Raw genomic sequence first — 13,735 nt, 5'->3', positions numbered from 1 at the left:
CAAAAAAGTTGTATTGTTGCCTTCAAACTAAAGAAACTGAATTACGGAACTACGCATGCATTACTAGGAGGAGACGAGGGAAAAAGTTGATAAAGTGATTTTAAATAATTTCCTTATTTACTTTTGGACTTTGATTCTTTATCATAATGACTTCCAACAGAATTCTAACTTCCAACTTCTTGTCGGGTTCATAGATAAGACTACAGTGTCATGTTTGGTAGTTAGTCCCTTTTTGACCATCAAAGATAAAAAAGAGATGGTTTGAAACATTTTACTTGGAAATAATTTAAAAGTTATGTGCTTTTTTGCATGTAGTTTGGTATGGAAACTTCCAACAAGAAAACTGGTAGTTAATTACTTTTGTGGAGAAAAGTGATTGTAGATATTACCTTGCACTTTTTGAGACTTTTATGTAGAGTGAAAACTAAATATAATTTTTGAAAAAAATTGTAATACTCAATTTTAGCTTTAATAAAAATAAAAATAATTTTATTTTATTAAAACAGATCAATTAATAGTTGCGCATAAACATTTGAATGAAAGTGTGTAGATTCAAATATGCAACGTTCTATTTAATAACCTTTAAAAGTAAAATTAAGGCTAATTGATAGCAGGGCCGGCCAAGTGTCATTATATATTATTATAATTAAATGAAAAAATTTGAGACCTTTTTTAAGCCTAAATTTTTGAGGCCTAAAACCCTAACTTAAGTAGCTTGGCCCTTGGGCCGGCCCTGATTGATAGTAGAGCTTAATGTGGATTGTGGAGTCAATATGATGTGGTATTACGAACAACTTCGAAGGTATTGTTTTATTAAGACAAATTGTTATCTTGATTACTCTTCTTGAAGAGCTGCAAATTGCTCACACCTAAAAAAAAACGAATCAAGCGAATCAATGTGCTGATACATTAGTTAATGATAGTTATTTTAAAGATTTTTTTTATAGATTTTTTGTTCTCCCACCACCTAGTCATGTTGGACGTTTTTAATCAATAACTTCTCGGCGTTTCCCATTCTAAATGGATTCGGGTAGGTGGAGTAGCTCAATTGGCACTTGCTAGTTGAGTTAAGGAAACTGTTGATCCAGGATTCAATACCTGACATCAAATATACTATTCATGTAAGTTAATTTATCTTGGTTTGAGTCCCTATATTTTATTTTCGCGTTTGTTTTAGTTTCTAAAATGAAAATCCGCAGGAAACCAGCAGATTTTTCTGCGGATTTTGATTTTAGGGACTAAACCTTAAGGAAAAAGTAAGATATAGAGACTTAAAAAAAAAACTTACAAGGTACAAAATCAAAAACTCGCTAACTTACCGAGATCAAAAGTGCATTTATGCCAATTAATTATCATTCATTATGTAATTAATTTAATTATTAAAAAAATTTAAATGCTATTAAATGTATATTATAATAATTTATTGTGAATTATAATCCAGACAATAATATAAATTAGTTATATACACTAGTGCAAAAATGACAATACAATTTTTAAATTTACACCCATTATATTAAAAATGGGTGTAAATAAGACACACAATGGCAAATTCGTAAATAAAATATCATTTTTAATATTGACAAGTAATCATAGACACCCTATTTTTGTAAAATAGGGTGTAAATTAAAAAATAATAATTTAATCAAGTGTTTATTACTCCTTTTTTTTAATAACGGGTGTAAATAGGAGAAGTAAAAAATTTTGTAAAATAATATAAGTTAATATTTGTGTTTCTCTTTATCTTTTCATTGAACCCTAATTTCCATTTTGTGCTCTTAATTTCACCGTGTCAACCCCAAAAGTCTCAAACCTCCCTCTACTCCCAATCCATCCCCGAACCACCTCCACCCTCCGATTCCATCACCTCGTCACAACCCGAACCACCACCACCGTCCGATTCCGCCGCCAATCCATCATTTCTCGAACCATCGCCACCGTCCCATTCCACCACACTACCTGAACCACAGTCACCACCTTCGTTGTTCCATTCCTCAGATACTCAAACCCCCAAACTCTCGAGGTAGAGCGGTTCCGTATAAGATTCCAGCTTTGAGTTAAGCTCCTTGCCATGAGTTTTACTTCGAAATTCTCAACGATGGTTCTATTATTGACAAATTTAACGTGTATGTTATCTTTCGTTCTCGACTTTATATGTTGTTCATTTCTCTACTTCAATTGAAACTGTTTTCTTTTGGATGGTTTGGTTCACAGGCATGAAAAAGGTGCTTATATGTCTAGGCGTTTGGATCTCTGTGACTTTGTACTTGAACACCCAACTATTTCTAGGTTTCATGCTGGTATGCTATAAATTACACTAATTCTTGCTCTCAATTTGATATATTTGTGTGTTTGGGAAGAAAATGGCTATAAAGCACATACACAACTACAACACAAAGGCACTGATGATAGTTTGAGAAAATTGAATTGATTGTGTTGTATGTAATTACACATGTTAGTTTTTTTATCTGATCATTTTATGGTGTGTTCTGAGTTCTTCAACATCATACCAGTATTGTATTTCTAGCTTCAACGATGAAACTTTTGTAAAACTCGGTTTCGAAGAAGGAGGAAATCTTAGAGTCTTTTTTAGATGAAATTAATTTGTTTTTCTTTTTTGTTTGTTTTACTGGCTTGGATTAGAGTGGCAAAACGGAACTGGAGAATCTGCTGGATTTAAATCACTAACTGCTTTCTATCCAAAAGAGCAATCTAATTCCAATGGTATAATCGGACTCTCGTTAAATTATTTGTTACTTCATCAGTTGCAAACTGCAATGTATGCGTTATAAAACTAGTTACTAATGATCGATATGTTGCTTCAGTGAGCGTTGTGATCACAGGAGTAGGACCGGATTTCACTAAGATGGAATCGTTTGGCAAAGTTGAAGAATTTGCTGACACTCTGGTGTTATTTCTTGATCAGATTCAAAACTATTGTATACTGGTTGTCTCTTTTGAATTTAGCTGATGCTTAATTTTTCCACTATTTCGTTAAAATGAATAAATAACAGGTTAGTGGATTGGACAGAAGCTGGAAAAAACCACCTGGTGTGGCTGCTAAACTCATAGACTGTAAATCATCTAAAGGTGCTTACTTTTACGCTTAAAATTTCATCGAAAGCTGCTGCATTACATTACATTTAATAAGGCTGTAACTGTAAGGGAAAGAAAATATGGTAATACATATATGCTTAATGAGACAGATACTTCGTAAAACTGAAATTATGTGCGAATTTTGAAGTTCTGAGTGCTATAATTTGACTAAAAAAATGGTTCAGGATTTTACTTCATTGAGTATACGCTGCAAAGTCCTGGCGAGAGTCGCAAACATCTATATTCAGCTATTGGAATGTTAACAAATGGCTAGTATAACAGACTGTATACAGTAACAGGACAGGTACTGTTAGATATATTATAGAGTCTATGTGTGTGTTTGATGTTTCAGTTTAGAGCTAAATGTGGATTAGTAATGATTCTTTTCTTGTTGACTACATGCAGTATGGAGATGAAGAAACAGACAAGTATGCTTCCAAAATTCAGAAGGTTAACTTCTTTTTTTATTTACATATTCAGATATTTGAGAGAGCAAAGGTTTTGATGTTCAAAGACATTCATTCTGGCATATAGTTTATTCAATTATCCAGTATAGTTGATTGAAGTAGTATCTTTTGTTTGCCATGAAATTCATTCAGCTTCCACTTGAAATTTGCAGGCGGTTTCGAACAAGGAGTATCATGGTATTTTGTTTTTCTTTCTTGCGTCATAGATGTGTCTGAGGAATTTAGTGTTTACACCGATGATGAGAACAAGTTCAAGATAGAGATTCCTCAAGGTGAATTGAATTGAACTGCAAGTTTGGAAGAAATTATAGATATCTTCAAGTTTATTTTAGAGACTTAAATTAAATTAGTTATTGATTGTTTTTTTGTATTACTGGTTTGGATCAGAGTGGAAAATAGGAACAGGAGAATCTGCTGGGTTTAAATCACTAATTGCTTTCTATCCGAAAGAGGAATCTAATTCCAACGGTATAATCAGACTCTCGATAATTTATTTGTTTATTCATCAGTTGCAAACTGCGATGTATGCGTTATAAAACTAGTTGCTCACGATCGATATGCTGGTTCAGTGAGTGATGTGATCATAGGGAAAAGTTGGAATCATTTGGCAAAGTTGAAGAATTTGCCTACACGCAGTATGGGGATGAGGAAACAGACAAGTATGCTTCCAAAATTCAGAAGGTTAAGTTCTTTTCATACTTGACATATTCTGATATTTGATAGAACAAAGACTTTTCCATAGTTTTTGTCACTTTAGCTAAAAAAAGTTGTTATGGTTCTGATTTTTTTGCAAAGGCAAAAGTAAATTTTATTGGTCAAAATAAAGATCCAAGCTAAAACCTGCAGAATTTATGCATTTCTACTTCAATAACCTTTAAGCTAACTTCTATCAATCCAATACGAGTTTTAGGCTTACACTAATGAAAGTCTCCTTTGATTTTGTGTAGTTTTTTTGTTTGTTTAGGATATGTACATGTTTCTGCACAGTTTAGAAGCTGTTACTTTTATGGTTTTTGATATATAGGATCTGACATAAAACGAGAAGCTTCTTTTGTATGTATTTGTTCAAGTTAAGTTATGATCAGGACAAGGAAAATAAACCAACAGTATGTGCTTGAGAATTAAGGAAAATAAACCTTAGATTCCTTTTAAGGATAAATGATTTATCTCTGTTTCCCCTACTCTGTTTGTTTCTATAAATTAAGGTAAATAATGCATAAGTGCATTCTATGCTGAATCATGATTGATGCGATTCAATTCAGTGCAATGCAACTTTTGTTTTCAACTTTTAAACATTATTAAGAAATTAATGAGTAAATATTAATATAATGAGTCTAGATTTGTTAGTGCAATGCAACTTTTGTTTTCAACTTTTAAACATTATTAAGAAATTAATGAGTAAATATTAATATAATGAGTCTAGATTTTTTAGGTGAATAAAATAATTTAGACATTATTAACAAATTAATGAGTAAATATTAATGATTTTAAATTTATTAGACTTAATAAAATAATCTAATTTCATGCATTTCATGCTCTGTTAGACGCATTTTATCCATCGTGGTAAGTTTGATCTCCTCTACTTTCTGATAACTCATGTTTGTTGTTGTGAGCTTAAACCTAAGACTTATGAGGATATCACAAGTGGTGACATATAGTATCATCCCTCTATTGGTGTTAAACCAAAACTGCACCATAGATTTTTTCTTAGACTGTTTTGATATTGACACATATTTGCAAATTGCTATCATAGTTGTTGTTAAAATAGACTAGAGAATTTGTTTATAAGGATGATTTTTAGTTCAATGATATTTTAGATATTTTCTCAGGAGACATCCAATGGTTTTGATTTTTTTGATCAGGGGCGGCTTGATGTTGATCTTGATTCTGAAAATTTGGCATCTTCACATGTATATCAAGGGACAGGAAATGAACATAACAATTTGAATGAAGAATGGGTAGATTTTGTCCCTACTGATGAAAATGTTGATGCATTCCAGGACAAGCAGTCTCCAACTGTGTTTTAATACTGCCAATCACATCAAAACCTCTCAGCGATTTTACATTCGCACTCCCCCACTTTTCGCCGGTGAAGATCGAAGTGTCATCCAACATGATGGATGCATCACATCCCTGTAAGTAATAAAACCATCATAATAAAGATTATATTTTTTTCTACAATATACATAAGTCACACTCACATGCATTTTCATGCATGAAGAAATTTAGGACGTACATTGACAAAGCAATCATGGAAATGAAGACGGAGCAACGAAGCGCCCATGCGATGCTCTTTCGCAACAGCGCTACACACTGCAGAATTTATGATAGAGAGGGCTTTGGGACAAGTTGTTGCATAGAAATTTGGAGATAGTTGAGCAGAGGTAATGTCCAAAAAGCAAAACAAAATAAAGCTATGTAACTCACAAACACTTATTCAAAAACTCTTTCTATACAATCTTTTCATCATTAAATAAAGGGTTTAATCTCATCGTTAGATGTTGAACTTGAGCGTCTGGGTTAAGCTTCAAGTTGCGCGGCTGATATTGAACCTCCAGGTTGAGCAGTTGAAGTTGAGCATTCAGGCTGGGCATCAGGTTGCGCAGTTGCTTTTGAGCATCCAGACTGAGCATAGTGTCGTGTTGTTGATGTTGAGCATTCAGGCTGAGCTTCAGATTGTGCTGCTGATGTAGACCATCCAGGTTGAGCAGTTGAAGTAGAGCATTCAGGTTGAGCAGCAGGTTGTGCGGTTGAAGTTGAGCATTTAGGATGCGCGGTTGAACTTGAGGCTCCATAATTCTTCTGTTAGCTACAAAAAACTACTCTTCACTTTTCTTCTCTTGCTGCTGGCTAGTTTTTAGTTAGCTACGTACGTGTTCTCAACTACTTAATAATGTATTTGACTCTTCATCTTCTGTCACCTTCTAATATATAGTATATATATGACATGATATCTTCTCTTATACTTTGATCACTCATATATATGTATGTATAATAACTATTACAGGATCTGAGAAAGAAGCTAGCTAGGATGGAATACGGTGGTGGGATAGTGGACGTCGGCGGTGTATTTGGGACTATGGTTGGAGGAGATCAAGGAGATATAATTGAGGAGCTCTTAGGAGAAGGTTGCTGGATTGAAGCTAGTGAGAATAATATGATGGCTATGCAGCAAACTGCATCGACGCAGCAACAACACTACATGGCCAATAATATTCCCATTGGAATGGGAGAAGGTGACCATTTTAATCATCATCAAGTTGATCAGGAAAGTGGTTTTGTTGTTGGGAAGAGATGGTGGATCGGGTCGAGGGCGAGTCAAGGTCCATCGACTTCGGTGAAAGAGAGATTAGTAGTTGATGTTGGTTACTTAAAAGAGTACACAAAGAACTCTTCCAACAACGTTCTTATTCACATATGGGTGCCTGTTCTAAGGAGGAGATCAGCAATTCTTTATCTGTAGCAGGATTCCAGTTCATTTGTTCCGATTTTTGTGAATCCAAACATGAATGTTCATGTTCAATTCTTTAGAAGCCACGAGTATCCGCGACATCAGCAACAGCAGCAGCAATATGGTTCTCTTCTAGCACTTCCTGTGTTCGAAAGAGGAAGTGGAACATGTCTAGCTGTCATTGAGTTTGTTATCGCCAATCAAAACCAAAGAAGAAGAAAACTTATATATGAAGAAAGTGTTATGACTTATTTAAAATATGATTTTTATGTGTATGATTTTATAGTACTTGAAATATTATGACTGCACATGATTTTGTATACTTTTTGCTTAATATTAAAAATATTTTGACTTAGTTAAAATATGATTTTTATGTGTATGATTTTATAGTATTTGCAATATTATGACTGAAAATGAAATATAACTAAATGGTATATATGAAATAGGGTGTAAATAGATTTAAATATAATATAATTGTTCATTCATAAATGGCGTATTTACACCCGATTTTTATTAAAATAGGGTGTAATTAAGAACGTATTTACACCCAATTTTTATTAAAACAGAGTGTAATTAAAACGTAATTACGCTCAATTACACCCGATTTTTATTAAAACAGGGTGTAATTAAAACATAATTACGCTCAATAACACCCGATTTTTATTGAAACAGGGTATAACTAAAACGTAATTACGCCCAATTACACCCGATTTTTATTAAAACAGGGTGTAATTAAAAACGTAATTACGCCCAATTACACCCGATTTTTATCAAAACAGGGTGTAATTAAAAACGTAATTACGCCCAATTACACCCGATTTTCGTTAAAATAAATGGGTGTAAATGCGTTGGACATTTCTCACCCTGTGGATATACACCCGATTTTTATTAAAGATAATGGGTGTAAATGTAATAAAAAACGGGTGTAAATTAACATTTTTGTACTAGTGATATAAAGGTATATTTTTCTTGAAAGAAAAGATATATGTTTGTAAGTTGATAGGAAAATATTTAATGAAATTTTGAAAATTTGAATAATTCTAAAGATATTATTGATAGTTTTTATTTTAATATTAATTCTCATATCTTTTTGTATTTGTTTATGAGGTAGATATTTCATTTTAAATTGTTGAATATATGTATTTATTTTCAGTCTTAAATAACATTTAAATATTATTTAAATTTTTTAAAAATAACTTTTGAATAGCTTTACTAATTCATATCTATATCATCAAACTTTAGTTATATAATTAATAAAGGATCACAAATGCCAGTTACTCTATTTATTTTATTTTTTTAAAATAAATTATTTTAATTTGTTATTTACAAGATTATAATTTTTTTATGTGATTTTATTGTTTATAACTAGGAATGGAAATGGATATTTATGGTCACGGGTACTAGTTTCCTACTACACGCCCTGTTTAGTAAATATGATATTTGTACCCGCTTCATATCTGTGCAAGTATCCGTTAAACGAATATCTATGGATTTTGAGATACCTACGAATATTTACGGATATCCATGTATACCATTATTTATAAATATATTTTAAAAAATAATATAATAAATTAATAATTTTTATCCTTTAAGAGACAAAAAAATAATTTTAAATTTACAAAATTGTAAACAAAAATAATTCACATTCGTTTTATTTCTTCTTTTATCAAATAATTATACCAGAATCAACAAAATAATAATAATAATAATAATAATAATAATAATAATAATAATAATAATAATAATAATAATAATTCCATATTCAACATAATAGTAATAATGGTTTCATATTTAACAAAATAATAATATTAATAACAATAAAAATAATAATTTAAGATTTACGTCATTTTGCTAATTATTAACGGATACAGATATCTACGGCTATGGGTATCATTAAATCCGTATTCGTGTTAATAAGAAAACGGGTAACTAAATATCCGTTTATTTTATCCAAGGATGCCCATTAAACTATCCCACACGTGCCCGTCATGAATTTTACCCGCGGATATGAGTTTTTTTTTGCCATCCACATAATATATCATATGAAATATGAGATTTTTTTTTATTTTAGTCACTAGAGCCTCTGTTTTTTATACTCTCATAGTCACTATTAGAAATAAATTGGGAAAACTCTATATCCTCATACGTGAGAAATCAAAATCTTGTTGTTTGTCTTAAGTTTATTTATCCACATGATATAAAAAATGCAGGTGTGAATATCTATATACCGTAAAAAAAGCAATGTATCCTCTATTGTATTTCAAGTTCAACTAAAATAGACTTACCTTCGAAAAATGTAATAAATTCTTTGAGATTAAAGCGATTTGTTTATATCATAGTTTAAATTTTGGTAATGTCATTAAATTTTTTATAACGTTTACAAGTATATATATATATATATATATATATATATATATATATATATATATATATATATATATATATATATATATATATATATATATATATATCAATGCTAGTATATTAGTATTAGGTTAAAGTTTTTTTTTGTATACATTGGAATTTGAACTTGTGACTTTGTGGTTAAGCCTTTGAAGAAGTTAAGATGGTTTTAGGAGGTGCCACATAAGAATATTGATGATGTGGCACAAATGAAGCTGAAATGTTAACATGAGAATGCACGCCTTTGATTTAATATACCTTGTGGTTTAGCCTATGAAAAAATAAAAATGATTTTAGGAGGTGCCACATGAGAATATTGATGATGTGACACAAATGAAGCTGAAATATTAACATGAGAATGCGCGGCTTTGATTTAGTATATTATAAATAGATTAGTTTATAGTTACAATAATATTTTATTGTAGTAGTAGAAGTTTTTTTAATCTTAAAGAACAAAAATGTATATAGGTGGTTTATATTGAAAAAACATTATTTAAGGGATTTTTCTGTTGTATGGACAAAAATATTTCTTTTTAACTATTGTTCGTTTTTTTATCAATAGAAAAAAAAGGAAACAACCAAAATTTAAGTTTTTTGGAAATTGAATTTGCATATAGTTTGCTAAACATATATTAACTAAAGGAGAGGGTCAAATAGAAAGCACTCTCAATTCTTGAACAAGCGAGACTCCCAATTTATTAATCCAATATGCTAAACAGATGTTAACTAAATGAGAGAGACAAATAGAAAACACTCTTAGTTTTTGAACAAACGAGATTCCCAATTTAGCAAACCAATTAGCACTAACATTCCCTTTGCATAAAGTGTGAACAAGAACAAACAATCAATATTTATGAATAAGGGATTAGATATAATCCACCAGAGGCGCATAAGGATGAGTAAAAGGCACAGCCTCTTGAATAAATTTAAGTTTCGTTTGAGAGTCAGACTTGCAAATCATATTTCTGAAACCATGATTCCAAGCATTATCAAGACTATGAGAAATGGCTTGAAGCTTGATATTAATATTATAGGTGAAACCACAACTTTCTGCAAAACTTGAGATCCAACCTCCAGAAGAGTTTTTCAAAAGACCACCAAAGTCGGGCGACCCTAGATTACCAATGGAACTGCCATCTACATTGATCTTTATCACATTCTCTAGGGTGCTAAGGCATAAGTCTAGGGGCTGATATCTTATTTGAACCACCAAAAGCCTGGTCGGTAGAGTGTAAAAGAGTGGTTATTTAGCTTAGAATATTCCAAAGTGAGCGACTGTTGTCTTTGAAGGGCCATGATTGACGACCACATTAATTTCCATATATAATCCTCATAAAAAATGAATGTAAGATGGAAAAATGCAAATGTTTCAAACTTGCATGGTCTTTAATCTCTAAGTGTGTGTAAGATTGTTTCATTAGTTACACCATATCTATAACAAGAGGCATTTATTAATCTGTGATGACGACCGATGGTTGGTAGGTAACTTCCTATGCATGATTATCCAAACAAAGTGATGAATATTTTTCAGGTAACTTGATGTTCCAAATCTAAGACATAGTCATTGTCTGAATATGAGCTGGATTGAGCTCTAATGTTAATCAAGAATAAGCTGATTCAGTAGAATACGCACCCGATACTGAAGTTTCCCAAATAATAATATCATATGAGTGATCATTATTAAAGACAATAGTCATCACCATTTTTATGTCGTGAGGAAGATGAGTGAAGATAATGTTAAAATTCCAAGTATCGTAATTGCAGACATCCATGATATGTAGGTACATATTGTGCACATCCATAGAAGGAATTTTGTCACAAATTCTACCATTTAAGAGTCATTTATCATACTAAATGGAAATTTCCCATCTCTCCACTCTGGTGATAAACCCCGACTTGAAAGCCTTGTTTGCTTTAGGAATCGAATGCCATGTGTACGATGCTTCATGATAATTATTTTCCTTTAGGATGCATGCTACAAAATTATATATAGCTGATAATAACTAAACCCATAACTTATCAGGATTGCAAAGAATCTCCCAAACATGTTTATCCAACATGGAAACATTAACAAGTCTAGCTCTCCTGATGCCAAAACCACTTCTAGTTGAAGGTTAAGTTATGGTATCCCATTTAACCTAGTTACTATACTTTCCTTCCCAAACAAATTTTCTTATACAAGAATGAATCTTACTACCGATACCTTATGGAAGCCACAAATTATGCATGGTATAAATAGGGATAGAACTAAGCACAAATTTAGCAAGAGTCTTCATATCAAGCCTACAAAGAAGCCTACCTTTCCATCCAGCTAAACGAAAATGAATTTTATCAATGATAAAGGAGAAATTTGCATTTGAGACCCTACTAGAAATCAAAGGAAATTCAAGATATTTACCAATATTAAAGGTATGTTGGAAGTTAACCATACCTTCAAATTTCATTACCTGTTATTGAGATAAATTCTTTGAGGGAAGGAATTTAGATTTATTGACATTAATATTCATACCAGATGCTTTTAAAAAAGCTTGAAGCACCTCATTAACTAGCCTTACCTGAAGTTTTAGCACTTGTAAAGAGCCAACTATCATATGCAAAGAAGATATGAGAAATAGTCAGTTCATTGTCAGAGAAGTGTATGGGGAGCCAATTATTCGATTCTATTTCTTCTTGAATGAGAAGGGCCAAATTTTCCATACAAAGCAAGAATAAGTAAGGAATATAGGGTCACCTTGTCGCTGACCATGAGTAAGAGAAAACTTATCAAGCTTCTTATTATTCCACTTAAGAGATCGGGATAAGGAGGTGATGCAACTCATAATTAGGTCAATTATTAATGTTAGAAATCCAAATTCTGCTAGAGATATTTTCAAAAAATTCCAATTCACACTATCATATGCCTTATCAAAATCAATCATATACATAACAAAACCTGATTTTCCTTTTTCGGTATGCCTGTAGAAAACAATCTCTTAAGCAACAAGAGCATTATTTGTAGCGCCTCGATTGGGGAAAAACTACTATGAAGAGGGCCAATGAGGTTTCCAAAAGCATATCCTTCTCCATTAAAGGGTGGAAATTTATTAAGTGAATCATTTGATGTCATTTCCTACCTTTTTGAACAGGAGTTAGGCTCTGATACCACTTGTTGAACAATTGACTCTAATACAAGAGGGTGGGGGGGGGGGGGGGGGGTGAATTGTGAAGTGTAAAAATCTTGATTAATTTTAAATTTTCTTTTGAATACAATTTATTTTAGTGCAAAGATAAAACATCGAAAAATAAAAAGAACGATTTAAAGAGAAGAGAAAGTAAATCAACTTAAATGAAAGAGATAGGGATAGAGAGATTGCATCAGGATTTATAAATGTTCGACCTACCACTTGACATACTCCTCTCTCTAAGAATTTCTTTTATGGAGTTCCACGAAAATGATGTCTTGAGATTTTTATGGATATGATCATTAACCTTTTTATAAAGATGAGAGATTTCACACAAGTTGATCTCTCGAATCAAAAAGAGATTTTGAAGACTGAGCACACAAACCAAATAGAGATTTTACCAAGACAAACTCAATAGTCAAACATAGATTTTACCAAGAACAATTCAATAACCAAATATATAAAACCAGAAATCACACTGTTGATAAAAAAACTTAAGTACGATCACCAGTACAAACAAAATCTCTCTGAAGTATTTTTCACTCCCAAGGCGCTAAAATAACTTTTGTAAAAGAATATAGAAGGAGAAAAAAATAAAAAAGGATAGTAGAAATTCAAATTCTAGCATGTTTTCAAATTAGGAAAAACCTCAATTATATATGAAAAATTATAGCTCAAAAAGGAAAATGATCCATGGGATTTTTAATGTCCATAATCGATTATTAGCTAGATTTAATCAATCATATTGTCTACATATGAAAGGGTTTAAATTTGTCATTGCTAATCAATTAGAAGCCCTCTTAATCGATTCGGAGACGTTACAAATTATATAATCGATTAACCCTAATGTGATAAACAATTATCTAGCTTAAACTACCCTCGTAAAATATTATTCAAGCTAGTAACCAACTAGTTACTTGTGTAAAACATTTTCTTGTGATTTTATAAAAGTAGAGAGACTTAAAAAATATTTTAGTGTGTGCATGAGAGTTTCCTTGGAATCTTAGGAGATTTTCTCATACTTATATAATACACTGATCATGCAGACACAAGACCGTGCGAGCTTTCACACTTTCTCTCTTTCACAACCATGAAGCTTTAAGATCATTGCTAGATTCACCAAGAATTCAATCCTTCATTTAGGACTTGACTCCTTATAT

The 13,735-nt window shown here is 31.7% G+C and overlaps 1 protein-coding gene across 5 annotated transcripts; it reads left to right on the top strand.

The window, feature by feature from the left end:
* The first annotated feature begins 1,760 nt into the window (after positions 1-1,760).
* Positions 1,761-7,454, top strand: LOC131652839 (protein NLP1-like). Of its 5 annotated transcripts, none has more exons than XR_009298845.1 (14): positions 1,761-2,123; positions 2,212-2,297; positions 2,641-2,721; positions 2,823-2,905; positions 3,012-3,087; positions 3,279-3,397; positions 3,499-3,543; positions 3,713-3,832; positions 3,948-4,028; positions 4,130-4,241; positions 5,423-5,695; positions 5,782-5,944; positions 6,059-6,455; positions 6,568-7,444. XR_009298845.1 is itself a non-coding variant. In XM_058922817.1 (2 exons), exon 2 carries the CDS (start codon positions 6,592-6,594, stop codon positions 7,021-7,023), a length of 432 nt encoding a protein of 143 aa, XP_058778800.1. In that variant the 5' UTR covers positions 5,951-6,429; positions 6,568-6,591; the 3' UTR covers positions 7,024-7,454. The 5 variants fall into 5 exon arrangements, 1 of the variants encoding a protein (XP_058778800.1); XR_009298844.1 differs by having other exon boundaries at positions 6,119-6,429; positions 6,568-7,442; XR_009298843.1 differs by having other exon boundaries at positions 6,059-6,429; positions 6,568-7,441.
* The last annotated feature ends 6,281 nt before the right edge of the window (positions 7,455-13,735 follow it).

The sequence above is a fragment of the Vicia villosa genome, linkage group LG2 (assembly GCF_029867415.1).
Source record: "Vicia villosa cultivar HV-30 ecotype Madison, WI linkage group LG2, Vvil1.0, whole genome shotgun sequence".
NCBI lineage: Eukaryota > Viridiplantae > Streptophyta > Magnoliopsida > Fabales > Fabaceae > Vicia > Vicia villosa.
The sequence above is the reverse complement of the archived record's forward strand: the minus strand, read 5'-3'. Positions and strand labels throughout refer to the sequence as shown.